The sequence below is a fragment of the Neoarius graeffei genome, chromosome 15 (genome assembly GCF_027579695.1).
Source record: "Neoarius graeffei isolate fNeoGra1 chromosome 15, fNeoGra1.pri, whole genome shotgun sequence".
NCBI lineage: Eukaryota > Metazoa > Chordata > Actinopteri > Siluriformes > Ariidae > Neoarius > Neoarius graeffei.
This window is the reverse complement of record NC_083583.1, coordinates 35879184-35903863: the sequence shown is the minus strand read 5'-3', so window position 1 is coordinate 35903863 and position 24680 is coordinate 35879184. Positions and strand designations below refer to the sequence as shown.

Here is a 24680-nt window from a genome sequence, read left to right as displayed (position 1 = left end):
AATATTTATTCCCCCCCCAGGTGGCATGGTGGTGTAGTGGTTAACACTGTCGCCTCACAGCAAGAAGGTTCTGGGTTCGAGCCCAGCGGCTGATGGGGGCCTTTCTGTGTGGAGTTTGCATGTTCTCCCCCTGTCTGCGTGGGTTTCCTCCACAGTCCAGAGACATGCGGTGAGGTTAACATGGAGTGGCCCGAGGTTGGGCTGAAGTGCCCTTGAGCAAGGCACCTAACCCCCAACTGCTCCTCAGGTGCTGTAGCATAGCTGCCCAGTGCTCGGAGTATGTGCGCGCACGTGCGTTCATTCACTGCTTCAGACGGGTTAAATTTCACTGTGTGCTTCAGTCTTCTTCCGGATAGTCTTCTGTTGCAACTCGACCATGGAATAAAATCCAGGCAGATTGTTTTCTTAAAAAGATCTCCAACCTGAAAATGTGAGACTTTTTTTTTTTTGACAGTTCACACAAAACCAGGAACATATTTAAATGTACACTGTAACCCATCACCGATCAAGTAGTTATTCAGTTACAAAAGAAAAAAACAGACGAGAATAAAAACACACAGGTACCATCAGATGTTTTATTACTAAAATGGAAACGTCTCTACCTTGTTCTTTTGTGTCTTACAGCTAGATTTTTTTTGTGAGTAAAATATAAAGTAGAAAATAATCACAGTGGTCCTGTGTACTACAAACGTCATTAAAACATCTGGAAAAACCACAAGCACACAAAACATCACATTTCACACTCCTCCAGTTCCCTACTAAAAGTGACTAGTGTAACTGGCAATTAACAATTTTGTTTTCCTTTTGTTATAAACGACAGGAAGAGGTGCTTTACCACAGCACAGAGACAGGAGAAGACACGGCTGAATAAACCACTTCATCTCGGAATGAAATGAAACATCACAGCTCAGTAAAGGAGGATCCCGTTAAGACTTTGCCACAGTGTGAAGAGAGATTATTTGTTGTGATTGATTGTATATAACTTACATTAATTTGCTTTGGCAACATTGGTAAAAACAGTCATGCCAATAAAGCACAGTGTGAACAGAACTGAACTGGGGGGGGGGTGTTACAGTTGAGAGGAAATGATACAGACATGGTGCTGTTACAGTCTTGGAGTGAATCTTTGGTTCTTCACAAAGGGACGAGCTTAGAATAAGGCTTCACTTCTGATTAAAACCAATCCGTCAAACGTCACACAGGAGAAAGTAAAATGATTGACAGGCTCGGAAAAATTACAGCATTTATCTTTTTTTCGACTAAAGACCACATTCCCTTACTCCAAAAATGTGTGCTAAAATACATAAGACATTGTAGCATGAAATTGACATCGTATGTACAGTATTTACACAGTAAAAGCTCAGGCTCGTACACAGAGACCGCACACTCTACAATAGATCAAACAGCAAATATACAAAACTCCTTCCAGAGTGTGTGCTCTGATCGCCGGGAATTTCATTAGCACGAGTCGAATTGTTCGAATTTTGTGCCCTGCAAGGATCACCTGCATCTGAGATGTGTATGATGAAGTATGTGCCCCCCCCCAAAAAAGAAGCCATAAACGTAATCAAAACACATGAAATTATCTTACACCATGACCACAAACACACACTGTTCCAATTGACTAACAGTTGCTCTTTTTTTTTTTGGTTGTAAATTTAGTAAACATGGTTCAGTTTGAATCCGGTGCTTCTGATATTCTGCAATCACGTTGGAATGTAACCATGACAACCATTTATGTTTCACTAATATGCTGTTCAACAACAAAATGTATTTATATGTTGCAATTAAACTACATTCAGAACGCAGGGATATTGATGACTTCTCGAGCACGGAAATGTTACAGACGCCAAGATGGTGTAGCAAGAACAGTATAATGGTAAAGTTACTGACCACAAAATACTCACTCCTGATTGGATAAAAGGTGCCTTTTTTTAAATTACTTGCAACAGTGTACCTGTAATTGTTCATGTTTTGAAGTGTTGCTGATTTATGGCCAGTTTTTCACATATTTTAAGTGCTCAGTTCAATCGATTAAAACACTGCTCTACTTCATGGCCTTGGTGTAAGCAATTAGAAAAAAAAAAGGGGGAAAAATATTGGTGTCCATATTATATGGATGTTCATATTGTATTTTCAATTTAACAGCATGTCTGTCTATTCAAGCTAATCTGACTAGAGTCATGATGCTGCGTGTCACAAATTAAAATAAATACATTTATATATTAAAAAAAAAAAGCTTAGTGAACTTGAGTTTCCTGTTTGAGCCAACAGTAGCTGGAAAAGAAAATATCAATGAAAGAAGAAAGTTGTGAAAAGCTTAAATGTAGATGTTAAAAAAAAAAAAAAAAACCCACAGACGCGCATGTATTTTTCAGCTTTGAGTCTTTATCTGCACTCGTCAGCATGTGTTCTGTTTAATGAGCTCACTCTCCGTGCATACATCATTAAAGCACAGAGACGTCTGACCTCTGACTGATCTGTTAGGCAGTGAGAGAAACAGATGATGCTGACAAACTTAACACGTCCTGAAGGTAAATATCGTGCTCCCACAGCCACGTTAAACTCCATTCAGTACCATTTATCCATAACAAGGAGCATCTTTATAAAAGGTAATGCTAGTTTAACTTCAGCAAACACACACTGTCGATGTTTAGGGCTCTGATTATCCGCTGATATTTTGTGTTAGTCTGGATGAATTCGTACTATTTTGCGAACATTAAGTTTGGGACAGGACTCATAATAAAAACGCACTCAAACTAATCAATAGATTAAATTGGAAGATAACAAATATGATCTTATCAATTCAGCTAGTATCAGTATTGGTGCATTTTAACAAATAAATATCATCAATAACGCTGATTTTCAATATCAGAGTCTTGATTCTCTTAGAAACCAAAATATTTTCTGCAGTTATATACACAAGTGTGATATCAGCTGGGTTTAGGACATTTCCCCCCCCACTCACAGTGCAACAATAACAGTGGATTGGCTCTTTAAAAAAAAAAAAAAAAAAAATCCACCCAGGATTTAAGGATTTTTTTTTTCCAGCCCGATTTGCTTGATGCAACCCTAATTATTACTAATAAATCTATTTTGATAGTAGGAAGATTTTAAGAAAAATCTTAAGGATATTAACATAACAGGTTTTAAGACAACTTCTTGGATTTCACTGATTTATATAAATCTAACAGGACGAGTGCTTTATGCTGTGCAGGCTAAAATCAATCCAAAGAGATCCATTCATTCTTGGCCCAACAGTGAAATGAGGTGATAAACAGCCTCCTTCATAAACAAAACAGCACTCACTCATCTGAACATGTGCTTTTTCTTTTTTTCCTCCTTTCGGTTATGATCTACAACACACCTAAAGTCCTTCTGTGAAATTTTTTCGAGAAATAAGTTTTAGAGTCAAGTGCACACACAGTTCATCCCTGGTCATGCACATCCTTCATTTCATGTCACGTCCTTCATTTCATTTCATTTCAGTCACCTCATGCATCTGCTGGGCTTTAGCTCGTCCCAGCCATTCCTCTGAGATTTAATTTCTACCCCTAAAAACTTCAATTCTCTTCTTTTATCCGATTACTCCATTAAAAAGCAAGAAAACACTATTGGCAATAATTAAAAAGAGAACCTTAAAGTGTAAGATTTTTTTTTCCTCCAGGGAACTAAAAAGGTAGAAACTCTTGCTGCTCTTGTGAAGCTCTGTGTGGCATATCCCAGCATGCACCGAGACGCTCAGAAAAAGATGACGTCCTCCTTGTCTTTGTCATCAGGGAGAGGGTAGGACTGCAGGATGCTCTGGTTCTGTGCTTTCAAAGCCTCAGGGGTGTATTTATCTCCAATGATGGGGGGATCTGTAGTTAGTCACACACACACACACACACACACACACACACACACACACACACAGTAAGGAACTTCCATAGACCTCTGTATTAACGTAGCTAAATAATACTGGTATACTACTTGTATGAGATGATATTTATATTGTTAACATTACTTAGGCATGTGATTGTCATATACAAAGCACAGAACATAGTGTGGCAGGGACACCCCTTAGCCCCGCTCCTCCTGTACCCATGCGGCAGTTTGCAGATATGAAGAAAGAAAAAACCAAAGCCTTTCACACATTCAAGCACAGACTTAAGCACACAGTGAAATTCCTCCTCTGCATTTAACCCATCTGAAGCAGTGAAAACGCACACACGCAGGGCAGTGATGCTACAGCACCCAGGGAGCAGTTGGGGGTTATGTGCCTTGCTCAAGGGCACTTCAGCCCAACCTCAGGCTGCCCCATGTTAACCTAACCGCACGGTCTTTGGACTGTGGGGGAAACCAGAGCACCCGGAAGAAACCCACGCAGGCACAAGGAGAACATGCAAACTCCACACAGAAAGGCCCCCGTCGGCCACTGGGCTTGAACCCAGAACCTTCTTGCTGTGAGATGACAGTGCTAACCACTACACCACCGTGCCGCAGAGTTTTGAAAACAGTTTTGTTACCATCAAGTCTACAGTCATCTTACACACACACTACAAGGAATAATTGGGCCATAAAAGGTAAGACAGCTCTCCTGACTAACTGCAAACCTATACATCATTCATTATGTGAACAGCCTGGAATCAGCTGATCAGTTAGGAGTCTCAGAGCTGCTCTCATTGTGTCCTGTATGGGGGGGACGACGACACACCCTCACGTGTGTGCACGCGCGCCAGTATGTGGGTCAGAGCACAGCTGCCAGCAACTTACACAACAAGCAGTTCTAATTTATTATGGTAACCTAGAATTTATTGCACCACCAACCCACAGTTCACCAGGAATTCTCCCACTGGTCCCGATTTGGCACTCCGGGTTGCATACCTGAATTATCCGATCCGAAACGGCCATCAACTGACGATGTAGGCTACTGCTGACGCATGAGCGCAAATGGGTTACACAAGTGTATCATCACACCAGGTGGTGGGGAGTTATAGGGATAGCAGTGCACTGTACTCAAAATATCTTCCCACATGCCTGAATTAGGCATGATTAGCTCTAGCTGAACACAAACAACCTAGTGGATACTTGGAAAGAACAACTTTATTCATCACATGCTTGTGAAATTTCTCTCTGCATTTAACCCATCTGAAGCAGTGAGCGCGCACACACACAGCAGTGGGCAGCCATACTAACAGCACCCAGGGAGCAGTTGGGAGTTAGTTGCCTCACTCAAGGGCACCTCAGCCCAAGGCCGTCCCATATTAACCTAACCGCATGTCTTTGGACTGTGGGGGAAACCAGAGCACCCGGAAGAAACCCACGCAGACACGGGGAGAACATGCAAACTCCACACAGAAAAGCCCCTGCCGGCCGCTGGGCTCAAACCCAGAACCTTCTTGCCGTGAGGAGACGGTGCTAACCACTTACACACACTTCAACCTATAGATCTAGCAGCTTCATAGCAGCTTCGCCTGCGAAACAAGTTAGCTCCTGTTATAGTTGCTATAAACAGTCTTTCCCTCACAAGCCTGTCTTTCTTCTCTCGCCAGGTTAATAAATCAACAAAAACCACAGCTTTTCATGTTACCAAGAAAGAGCACAATGTAAACCCCCTCAGTCCTGAAGATGTCGAAAAATGTAGTTACAGCTTTATATCTGACCGGAGACTCTTTTCATAAAATGTTTATACATTATTAAAAAACACCCCACCCACCCCACTGACCAATCAGAATCAATAATTGAATAGGGCTGAGGCACAAATGATGTTTAATGTCTTCTTGAGAGCTGGAAGTGAATACCATGATGATTGTTTTTCATCTCACCTGCAATCGGATGCGGAGCAGGTTGAGGCTGCTGATGAGGACTGACAGAGCGACGAGACTTTACAGAACTCTCAGTTTCTCGGGATGACGGTCTCAGAGAGAGCATCTGCTTCATGTCGACTGAAGCTGCAAAGACAAATTAAACTCCGTTCAGGTTCATTAATATATTTATATGTAGAAAAGTTTGCACTTTATCTGAGAATGTAAGAGATTAACTGGATAGGGGGTGTGGTCAAAACAGTACTGGAGCACATGCAGGGCCTCAGTACGAAGGAGCGGGCATGTGAGATCAGGAACTAAATTGTGAAACTCATTAAAGATCTGATTTTCGGTATGAATACTAGCGCTTTGGAAGGTAAGCCTCGACTCAGCAAACTCCTCATAATTCTCCAGACAGGTGGTAAATTTGGTTTCCCTTTACTTGGCTACCTTGGAAGCTGAGCAGGGATATTTGGGAGGAGCTCAAATAATGTGGACGTTCTGATTAAGGTCTCCGACTGTAGTTGCTTGTCGACCAGCACAAACATCTCCTGTGGACTTGTGTAGTGTCTGTCAAAGTTTCTTGTGAGTCTCAAACATGCCAGAAAAATACATTTTAAGAGGCAACAGAGTGTTTAAAACCTGAATTTAATGTTTACGATTAATTTTTATTTACCACAGTAAAGTTATCTTGAGCTTACATTTCTTCCTCATAATCAAGATAAAATCCACCATCTTCTAATAGGAAAAATCCCAAATGGCTTCCTATTCACTCTATCTATAAAAGATATGAGCCCTAAAATAGGGTACAAGAATGTTTGTTCCTCTTTAATTTAACTAAACAATAAAATATTGGCACCCACTGCTGTGTTTGAGTCCATGGAGCAAATGAAGGTTTGCTCCACTTTAATCCCAATAAATTAATGTACTGGTACCCTTTGACTGTGCTTGGGAGAGTAGATGACCCTCCCAAAAAAAAAAAAAAAAAATATGCGCATGCTCCTCTTTAGTGCCACCAAATATTAAAAGCATCGGCACCTTTTTATTTGGAAGCATGCTCTACCTCTCGAGTTTTTACACCATGAGAGACAGAGGAACAACAAACAGATTTTAAGCTCAAACCAGAGATGCCTGGTTTCATTAAAAATTCTTAGTAAAATACTTGAAATTCAAAACATCAAGTCACCACGTGATAACCTCCTCCTAGTCTGATGTGTAGAATTAAGTGACAGGGGAGGCACACACACTTGGATGTGATGTGACCAATCCTGTTTTTTCACCTCACTCAAGAAGTGCTAAATAGAACCTTAAGTTATAGCTGTTATTGCAGGATCAATAATCTACCCACGTAGCATGTACTTGTGGGGTTAGAAACTCTACCTGAGCTCTCGGTGCGATGGGAGCCTTTGCTTTTGCTGCTCTTGTCCTTGCTCTTCAGTGTGGCCAGCTTGGTGGGGATCTGCTGTTGGACTCCACCCTGTTTGTGCAGCTGGTTGGTGGTGCTGACCAGGTGGATGGGTACCTCTGTTTTGGTGGGCACGGTGCTGCCACTCTCCCGGCGCGGCTGCACGTCTATCCTCTCCGAGTAATCAGCAGTAGATAGCGAGACGGTGGAACGGAGCTGAGAGCGGGACTGGAGGATCGAATCCATTCCTGAGTTTCCGAGGATGTCACCATTAAAACTGGAGGACATGGGGAGCTGGAGAATTTTACATGGAAAATTAATGTTAATGGTACTTAAGAGTTCAGAGAAAATCAGTTATGATAAAGTAAGGAATAAAACGCTCCATGTTGTTCTGTAGGAATAATGATGGCATGGTATGAAAGTGGAGTTCTAGCACCCCGAGATTGATTATTTTCCTATAACTGCATATTCCAACAGTTTTACTCCTCTTGTATCATAGAAATCTCACAAGACAAATTAAAAAAAACCCAAAAAAACCTTAATGAACGAACATGGCACAATTTTCTGTTAGTTACATTTGTAGTCAGAAGTTTACAAACAGGTAATGAATGTCATGGCAATGTTGGGCTTTCAATGACTTCTTTGAACTGATCTTTTTCTGTGGCAGAATGATTCTACAGTATACATCTTTAATAGAAAAGAATCCAAGAATTTGGTGCACAAAGTTTTACTTTGAGTTTTCTGAAAATCAACACAGGGTCAAAAGAAATATATACACATGACCCACTTAGATTATTAATTTAGTGATTCTGTAAGTTCCAAAAAGTCACAACTTGCCAAGGCCTCTTACCTTTCTGCAAGTCATCATGACTGACTACAGCTGGTAGCTTCTCTGTGCCAACATAAAAGGGGTTTGTTTGACAGCACTCATTGTATTGACCAACACAGTACAACAGGAAAGTCTAAGGAGCTCAGTGCAGATCTGAGAAAGAGGATCATAAATTTATACAACTCCAGAATGTCTCTTGGAGCCATTTCTAAATAACTGCAGATTCCAAGATAGCAAGTTAAAACACAAGTTATTGGGAGGTGTAGCCACTTTACTGAAAGACACAAACGGTCACCCTCAGCTGAAAGAGGAACAACCCAGGACCCATCAAAAGCACAGGAACTTACCATGAACTGGAAGCTGCTGGAACACCAGCGACACTGTCTACAGTCAAGTGAGTTTTACATCACCATGAACCAAGAGGTTGTTGTCCATGAAAGAAGCACCTGCTCCAAAATAGATATCTTCAAGCTCAACTGAAGTTTGCAGCTGACCACATGGACAAAGAAAAAAAGCTTCCTGGAACATAGTTTTATGGTCAGATGAGATGATTGAGTTGCTTGCCAAAAAATCACCACAGATACAGAGGAACACTGTACCAACTGTTAAGCATGGTGGTGGTAACAGAATCATGCTCTGGGGCTGTTTTAATGCCAGTGGAACAAAGTGGATGGAACAATGGAGGGCTACCTCAGAATTCTTCAGCATAACTTCAAACCATCAGAAACTTGGATACAATTGAGTGTTCCAACAGGAAAATGACCCCCAAATGTGTGTCAAAGCTGGCTGTGGAATGGATAAATCAGGCGGCCTTTAAGCTTAGAACAAAGTCCCAACCCCAACCCTATTGAAAATATGTGAACTATGCTTAAAAATGTGGGGCCATGCCATGAAAAAACACAATTTTAATTGAACTCTACTTGAAATGTACTGCCAGAAGTTTGCTGATTGCTACCAAAGGTGTCTGGTCAAGGTGACACTTGCTAAGAAACATTTAACCAAAAATCGCACTGTACATATACTTTTGATCCTGTATGCAGAATTTTGACTCCGTGTTGATTTCAGAAATCCAAAAATAAATAAAAACCTGTGCACCAAATTCCTGTTTTTTTTTCCTAAAGATGTATGCTGCACCAATCATTCTGCCACATAAATAAAATAAACAAACAAATAAAAAGCCATCAGCAGCCCCATATTCCCATGACCTGTGTATCCATGTATGCAAACATCTGACTGCAATGGTACATTTAATCATGTGGAACATCTGTAAAGTAAATGGAGGCGTAGTTGCCTTGTAGCATGACAGAGTACAACTCTCTCCCCCCTCCCCTCCTCCTTTTATGGAGGCAGCTGATGGGAGAAATTTGCAACTTAAAATCACAATTAACATTCATCAATAATGTAAGAACCAGACACGTGATTAAATGGGACGGTCAAGTAATTTTGATGTCATAGTTCTCGAGTTGCTTGGTAACAGTTGGCATGTGTGCTGTGCCCGAGTCTAAAAGAACTGGATCCAAACCAACCTCCAAGCAGGGCATTGCACAGTATGCTTAAATTTTGTCTAGCATGGTATGCAGCGTTCACACTTGTCAAATGAACTGGACTCTGGAGGTCGAATGTGCTTGGGCACAGTATGGATCACCGAGAACAAGTACACCTGAAGTTCCAGTCCTCAGACATTTACCAAGTGTAAGGTGGAAAGGTCCTGAAGAAATCAGAAAACTTAGTTACAGCTTTACCTTTAACTGTTAAAAAGCACTGACACACAAGTCACCTTCCAGAAATGCTAAATGTCTCCTTACACAAACCTTCACCATATCAATGATTTGCTAATCTGATTATGTGGATCATTTCTTCTGGAGACAGAAACAAATCAGTTTCAAAAAAAAAATCTAAAATAAAGAATGGTTGTGTGTGAGAGGCATGTGCGGGCGCATCAGCATATCTGATGTTAGATTTCTGAGAAAGAGACCGGCAGGACCTGATTAAACTACACTGAAAGAGTCACATGAAAAGCCAAGCTCAAACCCAAGGATCAAGAAAGGCATTTCCTGTAATGACTGTTCACAGACAGGACTAACGGGTTTCTTTTTGAAGGCAACAGCTGAAAGAGCATGACTTGCTTGAGGAAATACTGTACCGTATGTATGTGTGTGAGAATGTAGTCCAGACAAATACAAGAGAGACTTTGCGAGTATAAGGCAAATGAAGCATGCGTGTTCCACTTCCTACTGAGTGGGAAAATAACCATCTAACCAACCCACCCAACATGCAGAAGATCACACAGATCTGTGGATAAACTGATGAAAAACAGCTGGAGAAAAGAAGCATCTGATTGCATGGGTGAGAAATTCACTAAAACAGGAAAAAACTTGTATACAAGCACAACTCTATATTATATAAATAAAGCACCCCCCCACACCATTCACTCCCTACAAATCTACTAAACACACTCCTGATTAGTTGTGTCAAATTACAGCTATTAACCCATAGCCTGTTATTAGTCTTGTATTGTGTCTTGAAATGTTAAGCATGAAGGGGGGGCTTTTTGTATCTGTTTTTGAAAACCTTTGAAATAAAAAAATAATAATTTTGAATAAACCCTTTAATCAGTACATGTATAAAAATAAAAAAGGTAATGCTTTGACAACAAAATCCAATACTAGACATAAGCCTAGTGTTTGGTATCACACTAATGAACTAAACTTGAGTGATCTGGACACATTTCATGATTAATGATGGCAATCAAACAAGGCAAAGCAAACCATAAACTGTGCCCTGTGAAAACAATAGGAGGAAATAAAGCATCTTCCGACAACACAATAAACCTGATGAAAGATCATCTTGGTATTTAAATAGTGTGCTTAAGAGAAAGTGCAAGGATGGCTGACCTGAGCAAAAATCACATCAGCAAGGGTGGACATTTTATTTAATTTATTTTTTTAAAATTAAAAGGTGTTGCGAATTGCACACACACCCCATATCTTTTTTTATATTTTTATATAAATAAAAAAAAATTATAAAACTCAAGCGCGAGGATGAGGACTTCATTGCTAGCCACACACAGTGGCAACCAACATGAACAGGGTTAAAGAAAATTTCATGGCATCCCTGATTGTTTAACATGAACGTAGAAAACCTATTTTATCAAATGTGCAGTTTAAATTTAACATCAATGGACTGCTTATTTTTTCCCTCAAATCCATTTTTAAAAATCGCCATTACACCCTGACTTCAGAGACATCCTGTTGCAGAGGCATGACTCAAACCTCTGCATGCTAATGAATATGACATCCATATAACAGAGCTTCTATTTCTCTCTAGATGCAGATGTTCACAGCTGTAATGGTTCCTCTGGCTTCCTCACTGTGACCAAATCTCCTTTTATTGACTAATGAAAACAGGAAAAAAAAAAAAGTGCTTTAAAAAGCTTGAATGCCCTGTGATCTGCCTTGGGGGCAAGTCTGCGTTTGCAGAGAACAGTAAGCTTTCCCAACACTGCAGTCTCACTTCACACAGATGCTCCATTGTTTCCTCTCTCTCTCTCTCTCTCTCTCTCTCTCTCTCTCTCAAAGTGCCGTTGTGTACATATGTACTTTCCACAGGGGGGAAAAAACAGGATGAGAGAAAAAAATTCTGACTGACATCACCCAAACCATTAAAGCTGGCTATGAACCAGCGACAAGACGTTTCTGGCAAGTAAATTGCATGCTGCAGCTCCTCCAATGCTCACACTTTACAGAACTCCTTCCATAAATTTATTTCAGACCCTCTGGCTACAAACAGCGGAGTTCCCTTTGAACAGCTACCTCTTAAACCCTGGTGATAAATACCTACCTTAGAGGTTTTTCCCCCTCTCCCACAGAAACCAGGGCTCAACATGAGCATAACAGATTCCTTGGAAATAAAACAGGAGTTTTTGTGGCTGAGATGAGTGCTGTGTGAAAAACTGAGGAAAATTAAACTAGAGAGAAGGAGTAATAATACGGAATCATACAGTCATTATTCCAAGTGGGGAAAAGAAACAAAAAAGTTTAGAACTAGAAAGACAAACACTGAGACACGCATTTATCTGAGAGGTGGAAGGCAGCAATTAGATCATACTATCAAAAAGACAAAAATGATTCACTACAATACGATTTGCAGCTGTTCCAGTGGGATACAATATGACTCATTGTTAACTGTGAAGAGTGAGAAGCCTCACCCACCTTCAAATCGGACAAACATGCAGACACACATTTACTGGGAAACTGATGCCACACCCACTTTCAATGCACCTGAAAGCACCAGAGTCATACTTGTCTTGAGAAACTGATTCAGAAATCACGTCTCCTTGATAAACACAAAGGCCATGCCTCCTTTAATTGCTGAGTTTCAGTCACGTAACTTTTCTTAGCGGTTTTACCAGAAGTGAAATAGCTGGTGGTCTAAACGGCTGCCGTAGTGCAAACAACTAGCAATAACTTAGAGTATGCTCGTAATCTATAAGCCACTGCTCGCTTTAGATATATTCAGAAGATTGCTATGTGCAATGGAATCGACCCCTACAGTCTGGGAAAGAACGATTTGTCATACGATCTTGAAAACTACCCTTCAGTCGAGTTCCCCGACATCTCGAACTATCTGGTGCTGCAGACGTCCTTCTACACCGCAAAACAGATGAAAACGTGGAAGGAGTATGGAGGCTTACAACTTTTTTATATGTGGCTGGGTAAAGGACCTTGGTATCAAGTTGCTGCCGAATGAATCCTGTATTGTTTTTGCCTGTGTAAGTACCGTATGTTTTTTTTTTAAAAAGCTTTTCGTTTGTGTCTTTATAATGAAGCGCTGCAAGTTGACATGTAAACAAACAGTTCGCTTGATTCTCACTCGTGTTGGCTCTTATCTCTAAGGTAAATCATTCACAAAGATCATCAGAAACCCTTTTAAAAGACCTGGATCTTAGTTAAACAAGACGGAGAAGTGATCACGGCGTATTGTAACCGTATAGCTGGGTGAGAATTTTGTCACGACCTTCATGGATATGGACTGTGAAGAATAAGGAGTAAACAAAGAAACAGCTGGGAACTTTAGCACTTCTTGACTTAAAAACAAACAAACAAACAAGGGACCATAAAATGATGACACAGTAAGAAAAGTACTTGGAAAACGCTAATGACATAGCGGAGAGGGATATACAAACCTTTCACAAAGTGATCACTGCAAACTCGAGCATGCTTCGACTCGGCTCCCTTTGATTTCAGTGAGAGGTTCAAAAGCCACCTTTCGACATTTTTTTGTGAAATCCTGTGTTCATTCGCCCTCTTAGTTCACAGGGAACCCCGAAGAAACTTCAGTTTCATGGTTTGATCAATTCCAAGACAAGCGAAAGGCATTTTTCATGCAAGCAATGCACCTTCTCCGTACAAACGCTTTGTCAACTGAGCTTTGGTAGACCACCAGCTAAACTTTTGAATAACTAATGAGGCAGATGTGACATCGCGTGAAACCCAGCAATATGACCGACAGGTCCAGAGGCCACACCTTCAATGTGACCAACAGTGTGGCAGCGGGGGCGGAATCAGGGAAGGTAAGCGAGTGGGGGGCGGAATCAGGGAAGGTAAGCGAGTGGGGGGCGGAATCAGGGAAGGTAAGCGAGTGGAGGGCGGAATCAGGGAAGGTAAGCGAGTGGAGGGCGGAATCAGGGAAGGTAAGCGAGTGGAGGGCGGAATCAGGGAAGGTAAGCGGCAGAATCACTGCACCTGATGGGAATTAACCTGTATTTGTGTGTCTTCCCCAATGACCACACCCTATAAGAGGAGAAGGAGGGAGCTCTCCCCAAACCAGAACACTTGTGTGCACGCGCGCAGGAGAATGAGTGGAAAGCTGAAAAGCTAAAATAAAAGGACTTTAGCGAACTCAGTCCTGGCCTGCCGTGCTTCTGTGCTCCACCCACCTTAACTATTTCTACAGTGGTGCCGAAACCTGGGACGGAGTACAGAAGAGAACAGCCCCATGGAGTCGTCCTCCCCCTTCCAGGACCTGGTCCATGCCCTCACCTCGGCCCAACAGAGCCAGCACCAGGCGCTGGTCGCCCTCCGGACGGAGCAGGAACAAAAGGTTCGAAGCCCTGTTCCTGCTCTGCCAGCACCATCGCCAGGCGTTCCGGCACCTCCTCACGTTGGCAGGGTCCACCGTCACCACCGCCACGGACCCGGTCCACCGTCACCACCGCCACGGACCCTCCCCACCCTAACGAAGATGGGTCCGCACGATGACCCCGAAGCCTTCCTTGCTCTTTTTGAGCAGGCAGCAGCGGCATGGGCTTGGCTGGTGGAACAGCGTGCGGCGCGCCTCCTCCCCCTGCTGACGGGCGAGGTGCAGCTAGCCGCGCTACAGCTCCCCGCCGACAGCCAACTGGTCTACGCCGACCTCCGCAGGGCTGCTCTCCAACGTGTGGGGTGCACCCCGGAGCAGCAACGGCAGTGCTTCCACATGCTGCGCCTGGAGGAGATTGGCTGTTTGCGTTTGGCCAGCAACTCTGGGACGCCTGCCGGCGGTGGCTGAAGGCCGACAACCGCAACGCCGAGGGAATCACCGACCTGGTGGCGCTGGAACAATTAAATCGCCCGACTTCCGGAAGGAACAGTGGAATGGGTCCAGTGCCATCACCGGATCAGGCCATCAAGCTGGCGGAGGAGCATATGGTGGCTGTTCCAACGACAGGACAACGTGTCCCCACACACACTCTCCCCCCTTGTTTCTCATCCTCACCCCATTCCCCCACCACGGAGGCGAGGGCTGGCTCCACCCCAGCCAGCCCGCCGCACCCGCGGTGCCCTACCATTTCCTACTTCCGTGTCTGTGTCTCCCCCTCAGATGAGTGAGCTCCAGAACACCGGTGCAGAAAGAAAGCCTGGGCCGGTTTGCTGGTGCTGCGGGGAGCCGGGGCACCTCCAGTGTCAGTGCTCGGTCATGGAGGTAGGCGCAGTAGTCCGGATCCACAACGCGCCGGGGACCGCCCTCGATCAGGCCAGAGCGCATCACATACCGGTGAGTATCCAAGGGGATACACATCAGGCTTTGGTGGACTCTGGCTGTAAATCAGACCTCCACCCACCAAAGCCTGATGCAAGACGAGGCATTGGGGAGAGCACAATTGGTGGTGTGCGCGCACGGGGATGTTCACAACTACCCTTTAGTGTCGGTCCACATTAAATTTCTCCCCTCGAAATAGAGAGTAAAGGCGGTGGTTAATCCTCACCTGAGCCACTCAATTTTGGGGACTGATTGGCCGGGATTTAGGGAATGACACATTTAGTAAAGGGGAGGTCCCAGTGTGGCATTGGCGGGAGCAGCTGTCACAGAGCCGTCTACGTCATCACCACGTCAGAGTGAGGAGCAGCAGGCTCTTCCTCCCTCTCTCGGGGAATCCCTCGTGGATTTCCCATTAGAGCAGTCGTGAGACAAAACTCTGCGGCATGCGTTTGACCAAGTGAGAGTAATCGATGGTCAAACACTCGAGCCAAACGCCACCCCGTCCTTCCCCTATTTCTCCATTATTAAGGATAGGTTATACCGAGTGACGCAGGACACTCAGACTAAGGAACCGATAACACAGCTTTTAATCCGATGGCTGGACACTTGGGGCAGGATAAGACACTAGCCCAAATAATAATGACCCGGTTCTATTGGCCAGGGATTCGCGGCGATGTCCGTAGGTGGTGTACGGCGTGCCGCGAATGCCAATTAGTAAATCCCGCAGCCATTCCAAAAGCACCTTTGCGCCCTCTGCCATTAATCGAGATCCCGTTCGAAATAATTGGGATGGATCTCGTTGGGCCATTAGATCAGTCAACACGAGGATATCGCTTTTAGTTCTGGTGGACTATACAAAGCAATATCCAGAAGCAGTGCCTCTTCGCAATATCTCAGCACGTAGTATTGCAGAAGCACTCTTCTGCGTCACCTCCCGAGTCAGAATCCCCAAAGAGATTCTGACTGATCAAGGGACTACGTTTATGTCTCACACACTGCACAAACTGTATGGGTTACTGGGAATTACAAACTCCAGACCTCTCACTCATCGCTGCACACTTTATTCCAATGTAAACTTGCCCTCACTGTCAACTCGCAGGCTCTCTCACCTTTATCTTTTTGTACAAGGCCTTAATTGGCAGACTCCCGTGTTACATTTCTGAGCTTTTCTTTTAAACAGAGCTCACGTTGTTTGAGGTCTCATGATTTTATTTTATTGAATGTACCTCAAGCCCAGACAGAGTTGTTCAAAAAAGCATTTATGTTTGCTGCACCCACCGCTTGGAATGATCTGCAAAAAGATCTGAAATTACAGCGTTTCATTCCCTTGCATGATTTTATAGGTTATGTAAAAGTCTTAGAGCACAAGTCCACTCATAATTGCACATGTTTTAATTAGATGTTTTAGGTGATGCCTTTTAATGTTTGTAATGTTCTTTATTTGTTTTATGTCTTTTGTGGTTTTTTTTTTTTAGGGTTTGATTGTTTTATGTTATGTTTATGAAACTATTTGTACTGCCATCTTGGCCAGGACTCTCTTGGAAAAGAGATTTATATCTCAGACTAACCTGGTAAAATAAAGGTTAAATAAAATAAAAATTAAGCCTATCCGCACCAGTGTTTATCACCCACAAACAGATGGCTTAGTCAAATGGTTCAATCGCACCCTCAAGAACATAATTTGGAAATTCGTAAGCAAGGACGCACGCAACTGGGATAAAATGGCTTGAGCCCCTGTTATTCGCAGCGCGAGAGGTCCCACAAGCCTCCACGGGGTTCTCCCCATTCTAATTATTTATACGGGCATAAGCCGCATGGCATTCTAGATGTGCTGCATGAAAATTGGGAGGAGGGACCTTCAACAAGCAAAAATGAAATTCAATGTTAATCGACGGCGGCATAGTGGTTCGCGCTGTCGCCTCACAGCAAGAAGGTTCTGGGTTTGAGCCCCATGGCCGGCGAGGGCCTTTCTGTGCGGAGTTTGCATGTTCTCCCCGTGTCCGCGTGAGTTTCCCCCACAGTCCAAAGACATGCAGGTTAGGTTAACTGGTGACTAAATTGACCGTAGGTGTGAATGTGAATGGTTGTCTGTGTCTGAGCCCTGTGATGACCTGGCGACTTGTCCAGGGTGTACCCCACCTTTCGCCCATAGTCAGCTGGGATAGGCTCCAGCTTGCCTGCGACCCTGTAGAACAAGATAAAGCGGCTGGAGATAATGAGATGAGACGTTAATCGACCTGTGCGCCAAACTCCACATACTCATGCACATAACCCAGGAGAATTTGCAGCAGGCCCAAGAATGTCAAGTCCGTCTATACGACAGGGGCACGCGCCTTAAGGAATTCACACCGGGAGATAAAAGTACTCGTGTTATTGCCCACGTCGAGCTCCAAATTGATCGCCAGGTGGCAAGGACCCTTTGAGGTCACATGGCGAGTCGGGGACGTCGACTACGAGGTGAGGCAAACGGACAGGGGTGAGGTGTTACAGATTTACCACCTCAATCTGTTAAATCTTTGGAACGAGGAGGTCCCCGGGGCATTGGTGTCGGTGGTTCCAAAGAAGGCGAAGCTGGGGCCAGAGGTTCAAAAAGGAAAACTGACAATCGCCCACTGCTCCGGTCCCCTGTGGAGACCACCTCTCCCCATCCCAACTCACAGAGGTCACCCAGTTACAGACAGAATTTTCTGACGTGTTCTCACCCCTGCCCGGCCACACCCACCTCATAGAACATCACATTAAGACACCCCCGGGGGTAGTAGTGCGCAGCTGCCCTTACAGGCTGCCCGAACACGAGAAAGGTGGTTCAGGAAGAACTCAAGGCCATGCTCAAAATGGGCATTGTCGAGGAGTCCCACAGTGACTGGAGCAGTCCGGTGGTCTTGGTTCCCAAGGCCGACGGGTCGGTCCGGTTCTGTGTGGACTATAGAAAAAAAAAAAAAGTCAACGTGGTGTCTAAATTTGATGCGTACCCAAAGCCTCGTATTGAGGAGTTGCTCAATGGACTAGGCATGGCTCATTTTTATACGACACTGGATGTGACGAAGGGATATTGGCAGATCCCCTTGACTCCGCTATCCCGAGAGAAAACAGCCTTTTGCACACGGTTTGGCTTACACCATTTAGTCACACTTCCTTTTGGGCTGTTTGGGGCACCCGCTACGTTCCAGCGGCTTATGGATAGGGTCCTCCGCCCCCACGCCACCTACGTGGCCACATACCTGGACGACATTATTTATAGTAATGACTGGCCGCGGCACCTAGAACACCTAAAGGGCCGTCCTTAGGTCGTTGAGGCAAGCGTGTCTCACAGCCAACCTGAAGACGTGTGCGATTGGGCAGGTTGAAGTACAGTATCTGAGCTTCCACTTGGGCAATGGGCAGGTGCGTCCCCAAAATCAATAAGACCGCAGCGATTGCGGCCTGCCCAAGGCCCAAGACCAAAAAGGGGGCGAGACAGTTCCTGGGGCTGGCTGGCTACTATAGTAGGTTCGTACCCAATCATTCAGACGTCACCAGCCCGCTGACTGATCTCACTAAAAAGGGGGCACCAGATCCGGTCCAGTGGACAGAGCAATGCTGGCATTGCTCCAAGGTAAAGGCTGCACTGTGTGGGGGGCCCACTGTTACACTCCCCTGACTTTTCTCTCCCCTTTGTTTTGCAGACGGACACGTCGGACAGAGGGCTGGAGGCTGTTCTGTCCTGTCCCAGGAGGTGGAGGACTATCCAGTGCTGTACATCAGCCAGAAGCTGTCGGTGCATGAGGGCATGTACAGCACCATAGAAAAGGAATGCCTCGCCATCAAGTGGGCGGTCCTTGCCCTCCGCTACTACCTGCTGGGGCGCCCTTTCACCCTCTGGTCGGACCACATGCCCCTGTAGTGGCTCCACCGCATGAAGGATGCCAACGCACAGATCACCCGTTGGTATCTGGCACTCCAGCTGTTTAAGTTCGAGGTGGTCCACAGGCCGGGGGTGCAGATAGTCGTGGCGGATTTCCTCTCTCGTCGGGGGGGGAGTCAGCTGCAGGCCAGACAGCTCCCCGGCCTGAGTCGGGCAGCGGGATATGTGGCAGCGGGGGCGTGGTCAAGCGTAGGTCTGTGAATGGAGGGCGGAGTCAGGGAAGGTAAGTGGCAGAATCACTGCACCTGACGGGAATTAACCTGCGTTTGTGTGTCTTCCTCAGTGACCGTGCCCTACAAGAGGAGAGGGAGAGCAGAGGAAGGGAGCTCTCCCCCAACCAGAACACTGTGCGCGCGTGCGTGGGAGAATGAGTGGAAAGCTGAAAAGCTAAAATAAAAGGGTTTTGGCGAACTCAGTTCTGGCCTGCCGTGTTTGTGCTCCACCCACCTTAACCATTTCTCCAAACAGGTATGTGCGTTGCACCTTCACTGGGACTGATGAGCAAATACACATTTACTGTGAAACTGATGCAGAAGGGACACCTATGTTTTTGGGACTGAAGCTCAGAGTCCACACCTTCACTAAGACTTGGGCACAGAGGAAATATGCACCTGCAACAGAACTGACATTCAGAGGAACCATCTCCAACAGGATGGACAGCACAGAGGCCATGCTCACCTTCAATGAAACTGATGGACACCACACCCATTTTCCCTGCTACTGACAGCAGATGCCATGCCTCCTTCACCAAGACCATGCCTCATTTACATTCCATATCTGTAATCACTTGTGTTAACTAATGTCCATGGAAACAAATAAGGAACTCTGAGGACAAAGACGACAAATTTAAAAAAAAAAAAAAAAGAAAAAAAAAAGACCCCACCCCTCCCACAGTACTGTGCAAAAGTCTTAGGCACATGTAAAGAACTGCTGTCACCCAAAAATGGCTTAAAAATAATGAAATTAAAAATGTTAACATTTTATAAAAAAAAAAAAAACCTCTAAAGAGCAGTAAACCATAATAAAAGCAAAAATCAAATCAATATTTGATGCGAGACAACCCTTTGCTTAAAAAAAAACCACACCAACCCCACTCAGGTACAGTTAGTGGAGTTTTGTAAGGAAATGAGCTGTAGGTTTTACTGAGCATCTTGCAGAACCAGTCACAGTTCTTCTGGACACTGTCACACTCGCGTCTTCATTTTGCACCAAAACCCAGTAGCCTTCATTGTGTTTTCTTTTTTAATCTGAAAAGTGCTCTCTTATGTAATATGCTGCTCAGATACAGACTTTTTTTTGCGCCCTGTAACATTTAAGTTTTGTGCTGAAAAACGAACATTTAGAACTCTAAAATGTTTTTGTACTGACTTGATAGTCATAAAATAGAAATCTATAACAGTTTGTATTTAAAAAAAAAAGTGCCCAAGACTTTTGCACAGTACTATATATAATTCTCTGTAATAAGATTCTGGTGCAGTTTAAACTGTTCTGTGCAGCATGAATGTTTCATTAACTGCTTCCACAGTTAAACAAAGATAAAGGTTATTATAAATCCTCATTTCCTAAACACACAATGCCCTTCTCAATTCATTCAGTTGGACTGTAAATCCTTCAGGCATGATAAAAGCATAAACACACAGAATTAAACTGACGCTTTGATAAGAGATGAACATGCCCTGACTAGCCCATGTTGGCTCGCTCTCTCTCTCTCTCTCACTCACACAAAATGCAACTGTAGTTAAGATGTAGACTGGATCAGGGCTGATTTGTAACTCCAAACCATCAATATGACCAAGTCGTTTTATTGGTTTAGCCCATGTTGGTCTTACCATTATATTATAATAAATTAAAAACTGTGATAAATGATGCTGTTTGATTCCTTTTGTTTTTCTGTAAGGAGCTGTTTAAACATTTATGGAAGGAGTCCCCTCTATGAATCACCACCTTGTTGTGGTGGAGTTTGTGAGTTCCTAGAAATCATCTGGGGCAATTTTCCCCCAGTAGGGTCTCCCAAGGCAAACTGGTCCTAGTTGAGGGGTCAGACTAAGTGCAATTCCAACAACTCCTATCGGAAGGGGGAGGCAAACAAGCATGATCCCTCACCCAGAACAGGGATACCATGGGTCCACACTCTTGTGGGCCCACCACCTGTAGGAGCAGCCATACGGGTCCATGCATTGCAGCCCCGTCAATAACTTTTGGGGCAGACAGACCAAAAACCACCACAATGTAAACAAGAGTGCTCTGAGAGCACAGTATCCCACAAGTGCTTAATACACCCTTGTGAAATTGTCAAAGTACAAGTTTGGTAATCAAGGGTCATAACACTGGTAAAATGCGACTGAACTGGGCGAAACTGCAATATGTACATTACCAACATAAAAAAAATCCTGCCAAGTTTTGTGAAATTCCTCCAAAAATTGAGAGAGTAGTTGAAAGCGAGTACCCTTCCCCAGAACAGCAGTGTAGTGGTTAGCACTGTCGCCTTGCAGCAAGAAGGTTCTGGGTTTGAACCCAGCGGCCAACAAGTGCCTTTCTGTGTGGAGTTTGCATGTTCTCTGCATGGGTTTCCTCCCACAGTCCAAAGATATGCAGGTTAGGCTAATTGGTGGCTCTAAATTGACCGCAAGTGTGAATGGTTGTTTGTGTGTGTCAGCCCTGCGATGAGCTAGCAACTTGTCCAGGGTGTACCCTGCCTCTTGCCTATGGTCAGCTAGGATAGGCTCCAGCTTGCCCCCCTGCACGGGATAAGCGGTTACAGATCAAACAAACAAACAAACAAAAAAAAGTACCCTTCCCGGGACAGATGGACGGACGGAGCCATGACATAATCCCCCCCAAGGCCTCTCGGCCAGCAGGGGATTTTTACAAAATGGAGGGGAAAAAAAAAAAAATGGCAGGGGGTCCTTCCCCGTACAATTCTTAAAATACAGATGCAAAACAGTCCATGCCGAGTGATCCAGAATGCAAGATTTTGCATCGCCGAGTACATTTTAAAAAATGTTCTTGATCATGATTTAGGTGAGTAATATGTGAAAAATATTAAATTAATGAAAATGAAAGTAAAGTCTCTGATGATTTCATGCCAATTTGACCCATTTTCAAGTTTTATAGGTCAATCATGGGTCAACATAACTCCACTGCAAATTATTTTCCAATAACATGACAAGGAGTCTTTTATTCCTTACTAAGTCACTTGTCGCTACATTTCTTTAATAAACACGTTGCTTCTTTGGATTCTGCAAAGCTAATCCAGTATAAACACTCCTGCACCGACACTGATGACAACACGAAAATTCCAGCACAAGAAGGGTGCATTTACTGTCACCCCATAATCCTATCCTGACAGTCATTAAACCTCCGTGTTCGACATCACTGTGTTCGACATCACTAATTTAATTTAAAACTGCCAACATTGATTTGATAAGCTGCATGACACTTCCAGTCCTGAGACTAATTCACAAAACCACACACATGGAGCTGAACAAATCCTGCAGCTCACATTTAAACCTGTTAGCATCATAATATCAGTGTAATAACATATCCGAGCAATGAAAAGGGTTGTACAAATACTCCACGTTCTCATTTAATCAATAATTAAACAGACCGAGCATTTGACTGGTCAGAGGGTGTAGATTAAATTTTCACAGGTTTATATTAATGTACTCCTAATACGTCATCATTTGTGCACATTAACGTACTTTGCCAGTAAATCTGATTCGGATTTGTACTAGTGCATCTCAATTAGAAGATCGTGAAATTTTTTTTTACCCAATTTAAATCAAAAAGAAACTTTCATACAGTCTATATTCATTACACGTAAATTTCATGCCTTTTTTTGTTTTAATTTTGATGACTTATAGCATATGAAAATCAGAAATCCAGTATCTCAAATTATTAGAATATTTCCCCAAGCGCAATCTAAATAAATTAAACAGAAAATGTCCAACTTCTGAAAAGTATGGTCATTTATACACTCAGTACTTGGTTGGGGCTCCTTTACCATGAATTACTACATCAATGCAGCGTGGCATGAAGGCGATCAGCCTGTGACACTACTGAAGTGTTACTGAAGCCCAGGTTGCTTTGATGGCTGCCTTCAGCTCATCTATTTTTGGGTCGGGTGTTCATCTTCCTCTTGACAATATCCCATAGAGGTCAGTCTGGGGTTCAGGTCAGGCGAGTTGGCTGGCCAAATCAAGCACTGTAATGTCATGGTCAGCAAACCATTTGGTAGTAGTTTTGGCACTGTGGGCCAGTGCCAAATCCTGCTGGAAAAGGACATCAGCTCCATAAAGGTAGTCAGCAGATGGAAGCATGAAGTGCTTGAAAATCTCCTGGCAGATAGCTGTGTTGACTTTGGACCTGATCAACCACAGTGGACCAACAGCAGCAGAGGACATGGCACCCCAAATAATCACAGACTGTGGAAACTTCACACTGGACTTCAAACACCTTGGGTTCTGTGCCTCTCCACTCTTCCTCCAAACTCTAGGAATTTGCATTTCATTTGGAAATCAAGATTTACTTTCTTCTGAAAAGAGGGACTTTGGACCACTAAACAGCAGTCCAGTTCTTTCTCTCCTTAGACCAGGTAAGACGCTTCTGACGTTGTCTCTGGTTCAGGAATGGCTTGATATTAGGAATGCGACGGTTGTCCTGAAGACAAATTTCCTGAAGACGCCTGTGCGTGGTGGCTCTTGATGCACCGACACCAGCATCAGTCCACTCCTTGTGAAGCTCTCCCAAGTTCCTGAATCGACTTTTCTTGACAATGCTTTGAAAGCTGCAGTCATCCCTGTTGCTCGTGCACCTTTTCCAGCCAGCCATTTCAGCAATGACCTTCTGTGGCTTACCCTCCTTGTAGAGGGTGTCGATGATTGTCTTATGGACAACTGCCAAGTCAGCAGTCTTCCCCAGGATTGTGGTTGCATGTACTGAACTAGACAGAGATGCACCAGTATTTACCCATCTTGCTCAAACTTAATGAAATACTTTACTTTTTTTTTTGCACTGTAGGCCATAATTATCAAAATTAAAATAGGAAAAAACTTGCTTGAAACATTTTAGTTTGCATGTAAAGGAGTCTGAATATATTAAACATTTTCACTCTTAAATAACTGATGGATAATATTGAACTTTTTCACAATAATCTCATTTGTTAGAGATGCACTAGTATAGTAATGGCTCATTCACCAGGATTTCACATAACCAGATTTAAAAAAAAAAAATTAAGGATTTTTCTGAATGGAGATGTTTATTCTCCAGTACCAGCACATTCTAACAGCCAGAGATAAATTTGCAACTGTAAAACAAGATAGGTTTTTGTTCTATTATTTTCAAAAAGAGATAATATAACAGGCTGGTGAGGGAATGACAATTTATAGCTGCTATAGCACAAGTGATTAGAGGAAATATCTTGTTTCAACATCAAATGAAACTATTGTTCCTTAATAAATAAAAATTAAATTGCTGCCACATTCCTATGGTTTAAGAGAAAAACAAAACGCTTCAGGATGTGCTGTTATGGGAAAATATTTAATTTCAGGGTGGCAAGAGTAGCTCTGCTTCATTACACCATGCAATCACCACAATGATTGATTATTTTCCTAGTACAGCAAAAGCCAAAGTATTTCTTTACTGGCACATCAAGTGATGAATGAATGAGCAGTCAAAGCTTTTAAAATCAGGTGAAACCTCCTAACGGGTAACTGTCATTTTCCGTTTTCATATGTG

The 24680-nt window shown here is 43.7% G+C and overlaps 1 protein-coding gene across 1 annotated transcript in view; it reads right to left on the bottom strand.

The window, feature by feature from the left end:
- Positions 1–561: 561 nt before the first annotated feature.
- The window catches only part of arhgef18b (rho/rac guanine nucleotide exchange factor (GEF) 18b), a 119071-nt gene continuing 94952 nt past the window's right edge, over positions 562–24680 (bottom strand). The window contains 3 exon segments of the mRNA XM_060941200.1: positions 562–3860; positions 5808–5933; positions 7167–7485. Of these exon segments, the coding sequence (XP_060797183.1) occupies positions 3742–3860; positions 5808–5933; positions 7167–7485 (564 nt within the window). The 3' untranslated portion in view covers positions 562–3741.